This window comes from Heterocephalus glaber, unplaced genomic scaffold (assembly GCF_053883595.1).
Source record: "Heterocephalus glaber isolate CG9 unplaced genomic scaffold, H.glaber_assembly_v1.0 deba00001497, whole genome shotgun sequence".
In the NCBI taxonomy this organism is placed as follows: Eukaryota; Metazoa; Chordata; class Mammalia; order Rodentia; family Bathyergidae; genus Heterocephalus; species Heterocephalus glaber.
In genome coordinates this window covers 16,202,015-16,221,731 of record NW_028258320.1, presented here as the reverse complement: position 1 = coordinate 16,221,731, position 19,717 = coordinate 16,202,015, and the positions used below count along the sequence as shown (strand labels likewise).

General features: G+C 48.5%; 1 protein-coding gene across 8 annotated transcripts in view; it reads left to right on the top strand.

The window, feature by feature from the left end:
* Cdh23 (cadherin related 23) overlaps window positions 1-19,717 on the top strand; it is a 369,425-nt gene that overhangs the window by 332,600 nt on the left and 17,108 nt on the right. For all 8 annotated transcript variants that reach the window (XR_015440528.1, XR_015440529.1, XM_087185444.1 and 5 more), the window contains exons 37-46: window positions 334-555; window positions 836-955; window positions 1,632-1,812; window positions 11,300-11,433; window positions 11,770-11,979; window positions 12,845-12,952; window positions 14,189-14,291; window positions 15,050-15,175; window positions 15,821-16,024; window positions 18,148-18,606. Coding sequence is in view for 6 of the 8 variants with exons in the window: in XM_087185444.1 (XP_087041570.1) it covers window positions 334-555; window positions 836-955; window positions 1,632-1,812; window positions 11,300-11,433; window positions 11,770-11,979; window positions 12,845-12,952; window positions 14,189-14,291; window positions 15,050-15,175; window positions 15,821-16,024; window positions 18,148-18,606 (1,867 nt within the window). In the remaining 2 variants the exon portion in view is untranslated. The remainder of the gene's footprint in view (window positions 1-333; window positions 556-835; window positions 956-1,631; window positions 1,813-11,299; window positions 11,434-11,769; window positions 11,980-12,844; window positions 12,953-14,188; window positions 14,292-15,049; window positions 15,176-15,820; window positions 16,025-18,147; window positions 18,607-19,717) is intronic.

Genomic DNA, 19,717 nt, shown 5'->3' with positions numbered 1-19,717 from the left:
AACCAGTGTGGTCAGTGTCCACAGCTGCATTGTCATTGTGCAGGAAAAGCAGGGACAAAGCTGTAGATTGGGGTGACTTCTGGTGTTCATCCCATATGCCCATTTTAATCACTAGACCTCTAGCTGGCAAGGATCACAAGTGTGCATCTGGCCTCAGCAGTGCCATGATTGATTAATGATGTCTTCCACAGGCATAGACACAGCAGTGGTAGTGTGAGTGCCATTTTAGATGTAAGCAATTACCAGCCTGTGACTCCCTTCCCTCACCATCTTGATCTACCTCAGTCCCTCCTAGCACCTGACTAAGGCATCTGACTCTGCCGTTCTCCTCAGGCCACCACCCACGTGTATGTGACCATTGTGGATGAGAACGACAATGCCCCTGTATTCCAGCAGCCTCACTACGAGGTGTTGCTGGATGAGGGCCCAGACACAGTCAATGCCAGCCTCATCACCATCCAGGCACTGGACCCAGACGAGGGGCCCAATGGCACGGTTGTCTACGCCATCATCGCAGGCAACATCATTAACACCTTCCGGATTGGCAGACGCACAGTGAGCAGCTGACGATGGGGTGTAGGAGGAGGGCGAGGCTTCCCCAGAGGCTGGCAGAAGCTCAGCAACATCTCAGGATGGGGACTGCGGATAGGGTCTGGGGACACTGGGGTCACCAGGTGGGAGGTTGGAGAGCGGGGGTGGGTGGGCCCTCATCTAGAGGTTGCCTCTAGAGGTTGCCTGTTCCTGTGTGCCAGGGCATCCAGGCCTTGACCTCCTGGGTTGGTCAGAGGGTGCCCTAGACCCACTGCTCCACCCATGTCCCCTCTGTGTCCCCCAGGGCATCATCAGTGCTGCCAAGGAGCTGGACTACGAGATCAGCCATGGCCGCTACACCCTGATGGTCACCGCCACAGACCAGTGCCCCATCGTGTCCCACCGCCTCACCTCGACCACCACGGTGAGTGGGGCACAGCCCCAGTGTGCAGAGCAGTGGGACGGAACCCGGGAAACTCCAGTGGGGGCAGGAGTGAAGGAAAGCACATTCGGGGGGAAATGCCTCTATCCAGGAGGTCTGTCCTTGGCCCAGCAGCCCACCTAAACTTGCTGGGTGACTTGGAAGAGGCCACTGAACCTCTCTGTGTGGCTGTATCTAATCAGACCGATGAAAACACCTACCTTCCTCTCTTCCCCTTCATGGGAAAAGCATGAACTCTGAGCAAATGAACAGGAGTTCAAATCCCTTACCTTTCACTCCCTACCTGTGTGAACCTGGCCAAGTTGTATAACCTCTCTCAGCTTCAGTTTCTTCAACTGTGAAAGAGGGATCCCCAGGCATTGTGGGGTTGGTGGCACACACCTGTAATCCCAGCACTTGGGAGGCAGAGGCAGGAGGACTGCCACATGTTTGAGGCCAGTCTGAACTACATAGTGAGACCCCATCTGAAAAAAAATGAAAGAAAACCTTGAGAGCAACTCATCCACATGCGTCGATAAAATGCCCCCCACATCCATGACCACCCACGAATCAGCTGCACAAGGCCACACTCACGAGTATAGTGGCTGAGGTTGTGTGGGCTGAGCCCGCCACACCCTGGCTGGGAAGAGGCCCCAGCAGAGCTTCTCCACCACCTCAGGTGCTGGTGAATGTGAATGACATCAATGACAATGTGCCTACCTTCCCCCGGGACTACGAGGGACCGTTTGATGTCACTGAGGGCCAGCCAGGGCCCCGAGTGTGGACCTTCCTGGCCCACGACCGGGATTCAGGCCCCAACGGGCAGGTGGAGTACAGCGTGGTGTCCGGCGACCCTCTGGGTGAGTGGGGCTGCGCTGGAGCGGGCGGGCAGGCAGGACTCAGAGGCCTCTTGCCACCCACCCGGGAGCCAGGGGAGGAGGGCGGCTGTGGGCACTGTGTGATCCAGAGCCGCACTGTGTGATCTTGCCTCCTCCGGACCTCAGTTTCCCCACCCACAAGATGGTAGGAATCATCTTCTCCCACCCCTTCTTCACAGGGCTGGGAACAGAGGGTCAGGGGCCCCTTTGAGAATGTGCTAGCTCAGTGGCGCCACGCCTGCCTGGCAGGTGCAAGATCCTGAATGAAAGTTTGATTCCCTATAGTGAGAAAAAAAAAGAGAGAGAGAATCTGATAGAAAATGCCTGGGGAGGGGGCAAAATGGGCATGGTGGGTACACTTATAATCCCAGCACTCAGGAGGCCGAGGCAGGAGGATCACTGCAAGTTTGAGGCCAGCTACACAGTGAGTTCAAGGCCAGCCTAAACTATATATAAGACTCCATCTCAAAAATCATAAATAAATAGATATTTAAGAAAATAAATGAAATCCAGAAATCCAGGTCTTTGTCAAACATCCTGAATTTCAGTGACTATGTATTATCTACCATGTGCTGACCATGTGCCAGGTGCTGATGACATAGAACAGACACAAATCCCTCCCTGAAGAAGGTGAGTTTCAGCTGGAGGACACAAGCAATGAACTAACTGATTCAGAGGTGACTAAGTATTCTAGGAGATGCTAAGTGCTATGGAGAAAAAGAAAATCAAGCTAGAAGATGAGGCATGCCGGGGGAAGGCAGTGATTCTAGACTGGGTGCTCCCAGAAGGCCTGTCCAAGGAGACGAGAAGTGGACTTCCAGGGAAGGGCGTCCCAGACAGAGAGTAGCACGTGCAAAGGCCTTGGGGTTGGAGTGTGCCTAGTGTGTTCACGGAGGGGCAAAGGGACCCTGAGGCTGGCATGAAGGCGAGCAAAGGGATGAGGAGGAAGAGACAAGATCAGAGAGGTGGTGAGATGAAGCCACTGAGAAAACTTGGCCAGCCTGGGCAACTTAGTGAGACCTGGTCTCAAGAGTTTAAAAACTTTTGAAAAGGGCTAGGGTGTAGTGCAGTGGTGGAGCACTTGCCTAGTGTGCACAAGGATCTGGGTTCCATCCCCAAGGCTACAAAAGAAATAAATATATATGAAGAGGACTTGGCTGGAACGGGTGGGGCAGGAAAAGGCTCATCATGTCATGCAGGGGTTGTTTTTGTTTTGTTTTGTTTTGTTTTCGTACCGGGGATCGGGGATCGAACTTGGGTCCTTGCGCTTGCACGGCAGGTGGCGGAACCACTGAGCTAAATCCCCGACCCTAGGGGTTGTTTTTATGCTGGGAGTGCAAGAGAGAGGTCTGGGCTAGAGAAAGTACAGTATATGGGAGCTGTCAGCATGGAAATATTTGTCATGGTGGGGACCCGGTCTCAGTTATGTTAGGTAAGTGCTCTACCCACTGAGCTGCAGCCCCAGCCCTTTTTTATTTAATCTTGAGACAGAGCCTTACTAAGTTGTCCAAGCTGTGCTCCAACTTGAAAACCCCCTGGCTGATCGGGATCAGCCTTAGGAATCCAGAGCTCTGGGGAGGGCAGGGTCTCTGGAAGGAAGGAGAGGCCCGGGAGGTTTCCTAGGCAGACCCAGGTTGGAGCTCCTACCGCCAAAATCACTTCCGGATTCCCAAACACTCAGAAGTGATAAACCCAGGCCCAGGCACAGGTCCGGACACTGCCTCACCTCTCCTTCCACTCTGGAGCCCTGTTGAAACTTGAATAATAGTGGCTGCACATCAGGACTGTTTTCTATGAAGAGCTGGGTTAGCCACGGCCAATCAGAAGAACAGATAGCCCAGGTCACCACCTTCCCACCCAGCAGCCCGAGCCTGGAGGGCCTCCCATGGTGGGGGACACTGGGGATGACTAGGTCCTTGCAGTCGCTGCAGAGGAGACATGTGCTCAAAGCATAGTTGGGAACAGTACATATGTAAATTCAATCTTCTGCATGGGATAGCCAGTTTTCCTAGAACCATTTGTTTAAGAGGCTAACTTTGGACTGGGGATTTAGCTCAGTGGCACTGCTCCTGCCTCACAAGCCCAAGGTCCTGAGTTTGATCCCCAATACCAAAAAAAAGAGACTAACTTTCCACCAGCATAAGTTTTTGGCATGTGTCAAAGACCTGATATCTGGACCAGGGATTTAGCTCAGTGGCACCATGCCTGCCTCAAAAGCCTAAGGTCCTGAGTTTGATCTGAGGTACTGAAAAAAAAAAAAAGAAAGAAAGAAAAGATCGGGTAGCTGAATGTGCCTGGAGTTGTTTTTATTTCTGTATTCTCTATTCCATTCCATTGGTCCACATGTTTGTGTTTTATTTTGCTTTGTTTTGTTGCCAATACCATGCTGTTTTATCACTGTAGCTTTGTAGTGTAACTTGAAGTCCAGGATTGTGATGCCTCCCACCTTACTCTTGTTGCCCAGGCTTGCTTTTGCTATTCTAGGGCTCCTCTGGTTCCATATGAATTTTTGGATTGTTTTCTCTAGTTCTGTGAGAAGTGCTATTGGTATTTTGCTTGGAGTTGCATTAAGTCTATATATCAGTTTTAGAGCTATGGCCATTTTGACTATACTGATTCTACCTATCCAGAAACAGGAGATAGCTTTCCATTTTCTGATGCCCTCTTTGATTCCTTTTTCAGAATACTGTAGTTTTCATTGTAGAGGTCTTTCACTTCCTTGGTCAGGTTAATTCTTAAGTATTTATTTTAATGCTATTGTGAAAGATATCATTTCCCTAATTTCTTTCTCCGTGAGTTTATTATTGGTGTATGGGAATGTTGATTTTTGTGTGTTGACTTTGTAGTCTGCTACATTCCTGAATTTCATTATTAAATCTAGGACTTTTAATGGAAATTTTTAGGTCTTCTACATAGAGAATCATGTCATCTGAAAATAATGATAATATGACTTCCTTTCCTATATGTATCCCTTTTATTTCTTTCTCTTGTCTGACTGCTCTGGCTAATATCTCAAGAACTATGTTGAGCAGCAGTGGTGATAATGAACATCCTTTCTTGTTCTTGATTTTAGAGGGAAAGCTTTCACCTTCTCCCCATTTAACATGATGTTGGCCATTGGTTTGTCATAAAAGACTTTTTATCAAATTGAGATAAGGTCCTTCTATACTTTTTTTTCAGGATTTTGGCCATGAATGGATGTTGGGTTTTGTCAAAATTTTTTTCTGCATCAATTAAGACAATCATATGATTTTTGTCCTTCTGTTTATGTGGAGTATTGCAATTATTGATTTGTGTATGTTGAGTCATTCCTGCATCCCTAAGATGAGGCCTATTTGGTTATGATGTATGATCTTTTTTATGATTTGTTGCATTTTGTTTGCCAGATCTAGTTAAACATTTTTCTGTTTATTTTCATTAAAGAGATTGGCCTGCAGGTCTCTTTTTTGATTTTGTCCTTGTCTGGTTTTGGAGTCAGGGTACTGCTAGCTTCCAGGAATGACTTGGGGAGCACTCCTTCTCTTAAATCAATTTCACTAAAGAGTTTAAGGAGTATTTGGCATTAGAACTTCCCTAAAGTACTTAAGAATGTGCTGGTGAATCCAATGGGACCTGGGCTTTCCTTAGTTGGTAGTTTATTGCTTCTTCAATATCATTGACTGATACTGGATTATTTAGTATATTTATATCTTCTTGGTTCAGCTTTGGTAGTTCACATGTATTTAGGAATCTATTCATTTCTTCCGAATTCTCCATTTTATTAGAGTACAGTTTCCCAAAGTAGTTATTAATAATCTTCTGAATTTTGGCAGTCTACTGTGATTTTGCCTTTTTCATTTTAATTGTGTTGATTTGTGTCTTTACTTTTTTTGTTAAGATTAGCTAGGGGTTTGTCTATTTTGTTTATTCTTTCAAAGAACCAGCTCTTCAATTCAATGATTCTTTGTAATGTCTTTTATAGTCTCAATTTCATTAATTTTGCATCTATTCTTTATAACTTCCTTCCTTATACTAGCTTTATATTTGGATTATTCTTGTTCTTCTAATGCCTTGAGGTGCATCATTAGATTATTTATTTGAATTTTCTCTTTTTCTGGTATGGGCATTCACAGCTATAAACTTCACTCTTAGGACTGCTTTTGTTGTGTTCCATAGGTTTCAGTATGCTGTACTGGCATTATCATTTGATTATAGGAATGGTCTAATTTCTTCCTTGATTTCTTCTGTGGCCCATTGATTATTCAAGAAGGTATTGTTTAATTTCCATGTGTATGTGCAATTTCAATTTTTGCCATTGATTTCTGACAATATGCATGGGATAATTTCAATTGTTTTGCATTTACCTCAGCATACTGTTTGGGCTAACATGTGGTCTATTTTGGAGAAAGTCCCATGTAGTTCTGAGAAGAATGTGTATTCTGTTATTGGATAGAACACTCTGTAGATATCTATTAAGTCCATTTGTTTGAAGCTTTAGTTCAACTCTGATATTTCTTTGACTTTTTTCTAATTGAACTATTTGTGACTGTGGGGTGTTAAGGTCCCCCAATATAATTGTGTTGGTGTTTATATGATTTTTTTGTGTGTCCAATATTGTTTGTTTTATGAAATTGGGTGTGCTGGTGTTTGGTGCATATATGTTTATAATTGTTATCCCTTCCTGTTGAATGTTCCCTTAACCAATATGCAGTGAACTTCTTTGCCTCTTAACAGTTTTGGCCTGAAATCCACTATGTCTGAAATTAGGATAGCTACTCTTGCTTTTTTCCAGGTTCCTATTGCATGAAATATTGTTTTCCATTCTTTGATTTTTAATCTGTATTTTTCAGATTAAATGTTTCTTGTATACTGAATATCATTGGGGTTTGTTTCTTGATCCATTCTGCCAATCTGTATCTTTTGATTGGGGAATTAAAACCATTCACATTGAGAGTTATTACTGAAAGGTATTCATTTATTTCTGTCATTACATTATTTTCTGGTTGCTGATTTCCTTATATTTTCCCTCCTTCTGCTTAACTGCTCACGCGGCTTGATGTATTCATTCTATTAAACTTTTTGGCATTGTTGGCTTCATTGTCTCTTTCTAGGATATCCTTGAGAACTTTTTGTAGTGCTGGTTTGGTGGTCATGAATTTCGTGAGTTGCTCTTGAAAATACCTTATTTCTCCATCAGTCTTTTTTTGTTTGTTTGGGTTTGTTTGTTTGTTTTTCTGTTTTTTGAAACAGGGTAGAACTATGTAGTTCAGCCCGGCCTTGAACTCACTATGTAGCCCAGGCTGTCCTCGAACTCACAGCAGTTCTCCTGCCTCAGACTCCTGAGTCCTGGGATAACAGGCATTAACTACCACGCCTGCCTCTCCATCAGTTTTGAAAGTTTTGCAGGATATTTCAGTCTGGGTTGGAAGTTGTGATGGGGGGTGGGCTGTTGAAACGCTTCACACCAAGCTTTCCTGGCCTTTAAGGATTGTGTTGAGAAATTTGCTGTAACTTTAATGAGCTTATCTGTTGCTTTTCTCTAACAGCTTAAAGATTCTATCCTTGTGTTGAACTTCTGGGACTTTGACAATAATGTGACATGTAAAGGTTCTCTTTTAGTAGTGACTTTTTGGGGTTCTATATGCCACATTTATCTGTATGTTTAATTCTTTCCCAATATTTGGAAAGTTCTCTATTTTTTTCTATTAACAGTTTGTTTATACCCTTTGTGCTATCTGCTCATTTTTCACTTATTCCAATTATTCTTAGTCTTCTTTGTGTCATCTAGCAGCTGTGCAATCCATTTTTCATGTTCTCTTGTTATTTCTGAGTAATTGGTCTTTGAAAGCATCCATAGCTTGTAATTCTGATGCTGTTGTCTTCACATTGGTCTCTTCTCCTGCTCATTCTTTTAATATAATTTTTAATCTCCTGGATTTCTATTTGGAACATTTCCATTGACTCAAATTCTTTGCTAAACTGGTCATTCTTTTTTTGTCTTTTGTCTAGCTCAGCTTAGCTTTTTATTAGTGCCTTCTGTGACATCCTTGATCATTTTATTACCTTCATTATCTAATTTTATCTTCTGTGAGCCTACTGAGCACTTTCTTGATCTGGTTTTTATCTGTTATCCTCTTGTGTAACTCAGCTATGTGGCTTTTGCTTTCCTTCCCCTCGATGTCCATGGATTGACTTTAGGAGAGTTGGAGTTTGGGAGGTATTTTCTTGACTTGTCTTCTCATATTTCTATTGTTTTTTGTTTGTGTGTTTTGTGCTTAGGTTAGCAGTCACTTTTAGTGGAAAGACTTTGCTGCTAATAAGGAGAGCTCTTTAGTTCGTCTGCTTTTCAGTAATGCACTCAGGGTTTGGCTAACTGTAGTCCTTTGCCTCTGTCCCAAGATTCAGGAGGGGAGGATACAATGTAGTTGGGCCAGCACCCAGTTCTCTGGAAATAAACTGCCGTATTGCTACTATCACAGAGGTAATCCAGATATTGGCATACAGAGAAAACCTATTACTGCAATAGCAACAACTGTGTAACCTTGGAAAGATCAAGTACATCAGCAACAGCAATGTCATCCAAGACAAACTGGATATTGATATGCCATAATGACCAATAATCTACAACCCTTAACCTTAGAAAATAAATCTATTTGGTATAAATCCTAAGACAATCCAGATATGGACATATAATAAATATCTACTAAATTCGGTAACTATACCTCCATTAATGATAGAAAAGAATTCAACAGTAATAACAATGATGTAAAAATTAATAAATTTAATGATTACACTATCAAGATATGGGGGGTTAGGAATGGGAGAATGCAAAAAGAAAAATTTGAAAAATTTAACAATGGTAAATGAGAAGGAGGAGAGAAAGGTAAGACAAAGGATCTGACTAAGGAGTGGAGAGGCTGGGGGCTTAGCTCAGTGGCACTGTGCCTGCCTGGAAAGCACAAGGTCCTGAGTTTGATTCCCAGTACCAAAAAAAAGAGTGGAAGAATATTTATAGAATTAGATAAAGAGCGACAAAAAGAAGATATACCATATAAGATACAAATTCCCTATGATGAATATTATCATTGTGTATATCTAAACTGTACCAATAAACTATACCAATAAATTCTTTTTTAAAGAATTAGATAAAGATAGGCCCCCCCCAAAAAAAACCCCGACCAGAAATAGTTTTGTTTTTGTTTTTTTTTTGTACTGGGGATTGAACTCAGGTCCTTGCACTTGCGGGTCAGGCGGCGGCACCACTGAGCTAAATCCCCGGCCCAGAGATAGATTTTTTTTAAAGAGTAGAAAAAAAGAAATAATATGGAGAATAAAAAAATAAGGGAAAAAAGAAAAAGAATAAAGGACAAAGGCAGATTCCCCAGACTCCAATAAATCAGTGAAGAAGAAAGAGGAAAGAGAAAAAAGAAAGAAAATGAGTCCAAAAACAGAAAAATGAAGTTCTTTGTGTTTCTGAAAGAGTGGTTTCCTACCAGGATCCACAGTTTTAGAGTCCAGCAAGTCAGGGTTTTCTCCACCTGGCCTTACAGCCTGTGGGTTCATGAGGTGCCCCCACTGTTCCAGAGGCCCCACGGAAGCATCTCAGCCATTTTCCAGATGGGAGCATCAAGGCCAGGCCCAGGACCAGTCAGGACACCCAGGCTCCTACCTCCCATCTCCAGGTGTGGAGGCCCAGGAGTCCTGGCCTCAGCACACTCGCTGCTGAGGGTAATCTGCAGAGCGGGGACCTTTGGCCTGCCTGCTTCCCAGGTCTTGGAGCCAAGATTGTACAGGTCTAGCCCAAGCCCAGTCCCACAGGCCTGCTCCCCTGAGCATGAGGGGCACCCCATGGCTCTGGAGAGAGGGCAGGAAGCCATCTGCCAGCAAAAGGCCAGGGCCTGAACAGGGCTGGGAAACCCCTAGAAAGGGAATCCCCGGTCCTTTGGAGTTCTTGGAGCATCAGGGGCTCAGGAAATCCTGAGGGAGCAGCTTCCTCCCTTCCAGGCAGGGAGGGGCACGTGGGGCCAGGGGTGCTGAAGGACTGAAGGGCTGTGGGAAATCCCAGCTGCAGCGGAGCAGTAGGGGCCATCCTTGCCAGGAGAGTGGCAGGAGTGGGGGTGGGGACAGTGGGATGCAAGAGGCAAGCAGACAAAAGCGTTAGTTTGCTTGAGCCTCTGTCTTTGCCCAGCCTCTGTGTGTTGTGTGCCAGTGAGCAAGTCAGTACCCCACTCTGAGTGTTCCCGGTGTCAAGAGGGAAGGTGAAGGAAGTAACTTTCTCCCCATTTCACTTCGAGAGGGAATACAGAGATGACCCCCTTTCCTCATGCTCTCTCCACCTTTTTCCCCCCCTCTGGGGATTGAACCCAGGGCCTTTGCACTGAGCTGCACCCCTAGCTCCAACTCCCACCCCATTTGTTTGTTTGTTTGTTTATTGAGACAGAGTATCATTAAGTCATTAAGTTGCCTAAGCTGCTTTTTTATGAGGGGGGGAGCTTGAACTTTTGATCCTCCTGCCTCAGCCTTCCAGAGTGTAGGGATTGTGGGGATGCACCGCCACACCTGGCTTGCTCTCTCCACTTGCTATTCTGTCTATCTTGCAGGCTCTCGCTTTCTTCCCCTCCGCCCCCCACACACACCTCCTGCCTGGTCAGCTCTCAGGGTGCTGTTGGGAAAGCCCACTAGTCCCGGGCGGGGGGGTGCAGTGGGCAGAGACCCAGAGCCCGGGGTTAGAAGCCTGGATCAGTCATTACCTTGCTGTGAAGTGTAGACAAATGGCTGCCCTTCCCTCGACACCCGCTTTATTTTCCAAAGGACATGAGGGACTGGATAGATTCCGGAGTCCTACACACTGATGTTTGGCCCTCAGCCCAGCCAAGATGAGTGCTGAGCTGGGGATCAGGCAGGGGGCTCAGAGACCTCAGAGGATGGAAGTCAGGGTCACCACAGCCCTGGACAACCCTCTCTGTGCCCACCTGTGGCTCTGTGCGGGGCAGAGTGGAGGGCTCCTCACCCTGCCCACCTGGTGCCCATGAGGTCATCATGAGCAGAGCATTCCTTGGTGGTAGCTTTGCCCTTCCTGTGGGTCCTTTTTCAAAAGCCATAGCATCAGGGTGAGATGGAAACTTATGAAGCACCTGATACCTTCGTTAATCCGTGCTGGTTAGAAAGAGTGTGCTTGTATAGAAAGGGCTCGTGCTTTTCAGTGTCGCCATCTCAGCTGGGTCACTCTTGGGCCTGCACAGGCTGGAGCAGGACACTGATTGGCCTGGAATCACAGATGCGTTGGGGCAGGAGCACCAGCGCCTGAGGCCTCCTGTTTCCCTCCCTCCCCGCTGCCCATGAGGAACTGAAGCTGGGGGCACTGGAGGACCTGCCCACCAATGCCTGCTGCCCCCAGCTGGCAAGAAGGCTGGCTAGAGAAGGGGAGAGGCTGGGCTGCCCAGCTTCCCTGGCTGTCCCTGCTAACTCGGCTTCTCCGGGTGACTCCCAGGGGAGTTCGTGATCTCCCCCGTGGAGGGGGTGCTGCGGGTACGGAAGGACATGGAGCTGGACCGGGAGACCATCGCCTTCTACAACCTGACCATCTGTGCCCGTGACCGGGGGGTGCCTCCACTCAGCTCCACAGTGAGTCCGCAGCCCTCACTGCCCCTGTGCTCTCCGTAGAGACCACTGCAAGCCCTGACACCCCTGTGTCCAGAGAGGCCCTGGGTCGTGCTCCAGGTCTTCGAGGGATTCTCGAGCTCCTCTCTGGAGGTCTCCCCGTGCTGTGCCTCCTGAATCCCTGCCACTCCCCGCCTCATCCTCTTTCTCATCTTCTAGACTTTTATTTGACCTTTATCTTCCTCTTTCTTTCTCTCCCTCTACCCCTTTGCTCCTCTGCTCCGCCTCCCACCACCTCCTCCTCGGTGGCCTTGCCCACTACCCTGGCTCTCCGCCTCTCCCTCCTCTGCCTGGCCTCAGATGCTGGTGGGGATCCGGGTGCTGGACATCAATGACAACGACCCAGTGCTGCTGAACCTGCCCATGAACATCACCATCAGTGAGAACAGCCCCGTCTCCAGCTTTGTCACCCACATCCTGGCCAGCGATGCTGACAGCGGATGCAACGCCCTCCTTACTTTCAACATCACCTCGGGCAACTGGGAGCGGGCCTTCCGGATCAATGCCACAGTAAGCAGGGCCACTGGGGCCACTGGGACCCCAGGCTGTCCCCAGGAGGAGGCTTTTGATGGCTGCAGCTCAGCCCTGCTTCCTCTTCCTCCACTGGGACCAGGAAGCCTTGGGCAGACAGGGAATAGGGAATCTTGGATTCCCCAATGAGCCCTGTTAAAAGGGGAAATTCCTTAGGCCAATTGTATCAAGTTGAGTTTGAGTGAAGAAAAACAAAACAGAAAAGTTCACACAAGAGGCAGCCCCTAGCAATCAGCAGGCCTGGGAATTCCTGCCAACCATCTGACCCATCAGCAGTAACTAAAGAGCAACCTAAGGGGCTGCAGCTTGGTCAATCAGCCAGTCATTTGGTTCCAGCTGAATCAGTTCACTGGCCCTGGGCCCTCCTGCGGCCAACCAAAGCATAGTTACTGTGATTAAACTCCACGTAGGTTTGGCTGTTAGTGCCTCTCCCCATCAGCGGCCTCTCACAAATGTATTTAATATAGGTGTAGTTCTCTCTGGTATCCACCTAGAGCCATCCTGGGCTTGTCATATACAGAGATGGGGCCTGTGCCTCTGGGACCACTTGGGTTGCTCCAAGATACCCCAGAAGTCCTCTCTGGGCCTCTTGGAGTGTCCACAGGCTGCTGACGCCATGGCATCCCCAAAGAGCCCACCCTCTGGGGGCAGTGAGTCCTGGGCATCAGTGGCTCCCCTGCAAGAGCCTACTGCTCAATTGGGCCCACTGGACCATCTCTTAGGTGCCTTGGGGAGGAAACTCACCCACCCCCAAAGCTGCCCATGGGTCAGTTGGGCATCTGTAGGTTAGAGCCCAAAATGGGGACCAGGTGGCTGCTCAGCTCACCAGCCCTGCACATCACAGACAGGGATCGTCACCGTGAACTGGCCCCTGGACCGCGAGCGGATCCCGGAGTACAAGCTCACCATTTCCGTGAAGGACAACCCGGAGAACCCACGCATAGCCAGGAGGGTGAGGCTGGGGGTGCTGTGGGTGTTGTAGGGGGCCTGGGGGCCCACAGAGAGAGCACATCACCCTTCCTGAAGGGGGCAGGGCCAGGCTGAGATGCTCAGGCTTTGGAGCGGGCAAGGGGCTGGCTTCCAATCCTAGCTCTACCTGCCCACAGGTGTATGGCTTTGGCAGACTTATGTCTCTTAACCTCCATCTTCTCTTCTGCAAAATGAAGATCTCACCTACCCAAAGCTGCAGAGAGGGTGAAGGAGCATTAGCTCCTCAGCACCACACCTGGCACACAGGCAGCACTTCATGAAGGCCGCTGTTTGCTTTTTCCCCCAAAACCACTGATACCTAGACACACACCCATCATGTGCATGGGCCTGCACCCACCCAAGCCCATAGCCGAGGTCCTGAGAGGGTTGGGTTTGCCTTCCAAAGCCAAAGAAACTCGTTCAAGGCAGGGGTGTCCCATAACAAAAAGTCCCTTTGGGGTTGGGGTCAGCCTTCTCCTTTCTGCCCTGAGGCTGGGGGAGAGCCCTGGCCTAGTTCATCCCAGCTCTGCTCCTCACTATAAAGCTCAGCCAAGACAGTGCTCTTTCCAGGCCTCAGTTTCCCCATCTGTCCAGCCAGAGGAGCCTTTCGCCTGAAGCAATCAAAGCCACCTGCCTCTCACTCAGTGGCCTCATCTTCCTTCCCTTCTCTGGTTTTCTATCTTCTTTTCTCTCCTGCTTTTTCTGTCTTGCTCTCATTCCCCTTCTCTGTGGATGCCTTAGGGGCTGGGGGATCCTGAGAAGCAGCAGCACTGAGTGGTGGGATGGGAAGGCTTGAGGGGCTCACTGGTCTTGCAGCTTGAATGTCCCCCACTCTCTGCACCCTGGGCCCCCACCTCTGGGCCCTGGGGAGGTCCTGTGGACTGAGAGGCATGAAGTGCAATGCTATGAGTGAACTCCACTTCATTGTGAGGCCCTAGTGTCTGAATACCAGGACCTACTTTCCTGCCCGAAGCCTTCCCTTACCAGGAAATGGGATGTGATTTGATACTGTGACCTTCACCAGTCCTCCACAAACCAGTTAAAGTCCCCATTTGATGGCATGGAAAATTGAGGCCCATATGGGGGAATAACTTGTCTGGGGTCACCCAGTAAGCTGCTAGCAGAGCAGGGGCTTGAGCTCAGATCTCTGGACCCCCAGTGTGGTGTTCTTGATGGCTGTTCAAGTCCCACTGTCCTGCCTCCCTTCCTGCCCCAACAGGATTTTGACTTGCTGGTGGTCTCTCTTACGGACGAGAATGACAACCACCCCCTCTTCACAGAGGGCACCTACCAGGCGGAGGTGATGGAGAACTCTCCCGCAGGTGGGTGCTGGGCCTGCCTAAGGGCTCCTGCCACGGCCAGGTGCCACCAGGACCTCAGGTGCCAAGGCTGTCCCATGTGCCCGATGGCTTAGCTGAACACAGATTCCAGTGGTGCAGAAGGTGCCAGAGGGGGTACAGAAGCAGCTCAGAGGACTGGGGGGCTGGGGCTGCCAGGCCTCTTAGGGGACACTAAAGAGGCCACACAGTTCTGGTTGGAAGAGACGGGTATGGTCATTGGTCGCCAAAATGGTCTGAAAACAGCCCTGCCCTTCCTGGGGTGGAGGTTCTGGGAGCACCTGCCATCAGAGATGGGGGCAAGGGGCCCTGGATCAGCTAGCGAGCATAGCCCTTGCCCTACACATGTGTGCTAATCAGGATCTGCCCTTTAATGCCCCCCAGTGGCCAAAGCTTGGATCAGACTCAGCCAGGAGCTGTGATGCAGGGAGGATGTCAGGGAGCCCCAGCCCCTCCTGGGGAGCGGCCAGCCTCAAAGGCTGCTGGGAAGCACGCGTGCTCCGGCACCCTGGGGCCTTGCTCACCACTCTGTGTTTTCTCCCAGTAGGGCTTTGAGGCCTCTCCCCAGGCAGCTGCGTTCAGTCTGCCAAGGCTGCCACAGGCCCACCGGGGCCCTCCCCACCCCGTCCACCTCACCTCCCTCCCCTCTCATCCATCGTCAGCCATGGCTCACCGGCTCGGGCCGGGGAGGGGGGTGGGCGGGAGCCAGTCGGCCTGTGGTGATGCTTCTCCTCCTGGCCCAGGGACCCCCCTCACAGTGGTCAATGGCCCCATCCTGGCCATGGACGCAGATGAGGACGTGTACGCTGTGGTCACCTACCAGCTGCTGGGCACCCACAGCGGCCTTTTTGACATCAACAACAGCACGGGTGAGGCCTCTGCAGCACGCCAGCTCTCCAAGACCGGCTCGGGGTACACTAGGCACTTCTGCTAGATCCAGGGCTTCCTCCTCGGGACTGGAGGTCCTGTTCCTCGCAGCTCACATCCCCATGTGGCAGCCCCCAGGGAGGTGGGAGGAGCCAGGAGAAAGCTAGGAAAGGATGCAAAGGACCAACTGATGCACCAGCTCACAGGAGAGGTAGAGAGCCCCCAACCCATGCCCAGGCCATAGGCTTAGGCCCTGGTCAGTCAGAAGTAGCCCGAGCAACTTCCTGTCCACAGCTCCCCAGAGACCAGGTCACATGCTATGGTCCTGGACAAGAGGCTGAGTCAGTGGCCGGTGCCAGCAGGGAGTGATACCTGTCAATGTGAAGGGCAACCCTCACCCTGGGCACTGTTCCCAGGCAGAACTCTGGAGGACTGCTGAGGACAGCCACTGGGACACATGGGCCCTCCCAAAGTAGGGGTGGCTGAACCCCCAGAGAAGAAAGTCACCGCGTTACATTCTCTGCCCCTCTCTCCTCTCTGAACCCATCATACTCCTGTCCTGTCTCTCTCCGCCCTGCTGGCTCTCACCATCTCCCCACTGCATCTTTTTCCTTTTTGTCTCCCTGGCTGGTGGCACTGGGTGCCAGGTGTGGTGACTGTGAGGTCAGGTGTCATCATTGACCGGGAGGCCTTCTCACCCCCCATGGTGAAGCTGCTGCTGCTGGCTGAGGACATTGGGCAGCTCAATGGCACAGCCCAGCTACTTGTCACCATCCTGGACGACAATGACAATTGGCCCACCTTTAGCCCTGCTGCCCTCACTGTCCACCTGCTGGAGAACTGCCCGCCAGGTAATAAGGGTCAGGTCCCTAGCACCCACCAGGCAGTGGATGGTGGTCAGTGGTCATTGGAGGTCTAGATGGACACAGAACTGACTTCTGGGGAGAGACTGGCAGCAAGGTGAGTAGGGAAACCACTGGAGTGGGAATTGGGTGACCCTGGCCCCCGCTGCCTTGTGAGCCATGGTTTATTGTGTGTGTGACAAGATGTTTAAGAACGTTCCAAAGCCAGGCGTGGTGGTATACGCCTATGATACCAGCACTTGGAAAGCTAAGTCAGGAGGATTACCATGAGGTCGAGGCCAGCCTGGGCTACATAATGAGTTCAAGGCTAGCCCAAACTACATAGCAAGGTCCTGGGGTTTTTTGTGTTTTTTTTTAAGTTCCAACCATGTTCCTAGATGGAAAGTTTATTTCAAAATCAAAATCAGGTCAACATGATTTTCATCATAGTTAAAATTTAATTGATGGGGGTAAATTTGGTTCTGACAATCACCTAGAAGAATAAGAAAATGTTGAAACATAAGTATAATAAAGCCAGATTTCCCTCACCAGATATCATAAGGTATTACAAAGCTATGATATTTAAAACCATGTTATATAAAAAAAGACTGGCCTAGAAAAAAATACAGATAAAGAATATGATAGAAACCAACTAATTAGGAGAACTATTTAGTGAGCACAAAAATAACTAATCTCATCTATTAGATTAGATTATTATTATATAATCTACATATAGTCTGATATATAACCTAATACTTAGGATAGAGTCTCACTCCATATTAGACACCAAAGCAAAATTCAAAAATGCTAAAAAAAATCTACAAGAATAGAAAATGCTAAAAAATGAAAGCAGAAAATTAGGTGACTGGGTTTTTTTTGTTTTTTTTGTTTTGTTTTGTTTTTGTTTTTTTTGTTTTTATTTTTTGGTGCCGGGGATCGAACTCGGATCCTTCTGCTTGCACAGCAGGCGGTGGAACCACTGAGCCAAATCCCCAGTCCCAAAGGAGAGTAGGCCCAGCAATTTGTGTTTTTTTGTTTTTGTTTTTGTTTTTGGTACTGGGGATCGAACTTGGGACCTTGTGCTTGCGAGGTAGGCAGCGGAACCACTGAACTAAATCCCCAGCCCTATGGCGAATGTTTATCTGTTTTCTAGATAAGAAGGTTCCAAACATAAACTGAAGAACTCAAAAAATTGCATTTTTGTACTTAAAAACTAAAACCTCTGGGACCTGTTTTAACTCAGTTGTATAGCATGTGTTTAGCATGATTGAGGCTCTGGGTTCCATCCCCAGCACCTCAAAAAAATTAAAACTTCTTTATATCTACTTCAAACAACTATAAACAATACTGGAAAGCAAACAACAAACTGAAAAAGATATTTGTCATAAATTATTGTGTGAGACAGCTTTCTGTTGCTGCAACAAAATGCTTGAGGCAATCAACTTAAAAAGAGGAAAGGTTTCTTTTTGGCTTATGGTTTTGGAGGTTTTAGTTCATGATCATTTGACCCCATTGCTTCTGGGCTGTGGGGAAGCAGCGCGTTATGGCATGGAACAAGCCACTCACTTCCTGCTGGCTAGGGTCCCAAGAGCTCCTTCAAGGGCAAGCTCTTGTGACCAGAACACTTCCAGCCAGGCCCCACCTCTTAAAGGTTCTGCCAGCCCCACATGGCACCACCCTGAGGACCGACCCTTTGATACATGGCCCTTTTGGAAACACTCATCCAAACAACAGCAGTTATCATCACTAGATACAGTCATATGTATAAATTGACAGAAAAATGGGCAAAGACCAAAGGCAATTTCAGAAGAGAAGATCCAATTACCCGTTAAACTCTAAAATATTGTTTAACAAAAAATGTAAAATCAAATACCATTTCCTGGGCCGGGGATTTAGCTCAGTGGTTCCAGCCCCTGCCTTGCAAGCGCAAGGTCCCGAGTTCGATCCCCGGTACCAAAACAAAAACCAAAAACAAATACCATTTCCTCTTCCTATGGAAACATTTACCTTTAAAAGGTAAATGTTGATTGACAGAGCTGTGGTGAGAGGGGTGTCCACCAGCAAAGGGATCTCGGTGTGTTCTTCCCGGAAGATGCCACCACACTCAGCTGCTCCCCAATCCTCCCCACCAGGATTCTCAGTGCTTCAAGTCATGGCCACCGATGAGGACAGCGGCCTCAATGGGGAGCTGGTCTACCGAATAGAAGCTGGGGCTCAGGACCGCTTTCTTATCCATCCAGTCACTGGGGTCATCCGCATTGGCAATGCCACCATCGACAGGGAGGAACAAGACTCCTACAGGCTGACAGTGGTGGCTACCGACCGGGGCACTGTCCCTCTGTCGGGCACAGCCATCGTCACCATCCTGATTGATGACATCAATGACTCCCGCCCCGAGTTCCTCAACCCTATCCAGACAGTGAGCGTGCTGGAGTCAGCAGAGCCAGGCACTGTCATTGCCAACATCACTGCCATCGACCTTGACCTCAACCCAAAGCTGGAGTACCACATCATTGGCATCGTGGCCAAGGATGACACTGACCGCCTGCTGCCTGGCCAAGAGGATGCCTTTGCTGTGAATATCAACACAGGTACAAGGGCCTGCTATCCCCTCTGCATTCTGACTCCTGCCTACTCTCCTTGCTCCCTGCTTTCTTCTTCTCCCTCCTTTATTTCTCTGCTGTTCCCTTCTACTCTCTTCTCTCCCCCTTGACACCATTCCCTTCTCTTCTTTGCTCTCTCCTTGGCTTCTCCAGCTGTCCTTTCTCTCCCTCCACCCTTGACCAGCTCCTCTGGCCTCTGGGGCTCCTTCCCTCCACTGTGTCACAGGGTACCCACCTCACCACATTCACACCAGCACTCTGTGTTAGAGAGGTTTCATAGTTATAATTTTAGAGGAAAATGGCATCTTGTTTTATACACATTTCTTTAATAAATTAGTTCAAGCAGACTCTATGTGCATGCTAGCCATTTAGATTGTAACATATATTTGTGCCCTTAATGATTTCTTATACCATCACAGAACAAAGAGAACTGTGGCTTATCTTTCATAATTTATGCAGCTTATTGTCATTTTGAGCATTTTTCCACTTTTTCAAAAGTTCAGTATTTTTGCTCCTCTGGGGAGTGGCAGAGGGGACATGAGCCCTTACAGGTATACTTTTTGGAAGGCCCAGAGGAGTGACCAAAAATAACAAGGCTATGACAGCATGCAAAGAATTACTGTTATTCAGAGAAATGTATAATAAAACAGCATTGTGATGTCAGCTTTCTGTATGTGGATTGGCAGACACTAGGATCCTGGACAATATTATTGGTGACCTTGTGGGAATATCAGAACCCTCATGCTTTCCGTAAAGTTGAGACCAGTTCCTCCATTAGACAAAAACTCAGTACAAAGAACACCCAGACCCCCAGGACCCAGCAATTCTCATCCTAGCATATGTCATGAAGAAATTCTTGGCAATGCTGGGGCCACTGGGCAGGTTCACTGCAGTGTTACAGTAATGGTAGGAGCTGAGGGGCATGCAGGGATCCATCCTGGGAGACTGGGGAGTAGAAAGTGGTGGATGCACTCCATGGGGGACCAGGCAGCAGTTAGAAGCCCTAGGGCAGTGATGGTGAACCTTTTGGAGCTTTCATTGATACAGACAGTCTACTGCAGCACACGTGCCATAGGTTCACCACCACTGCTCTAGGATA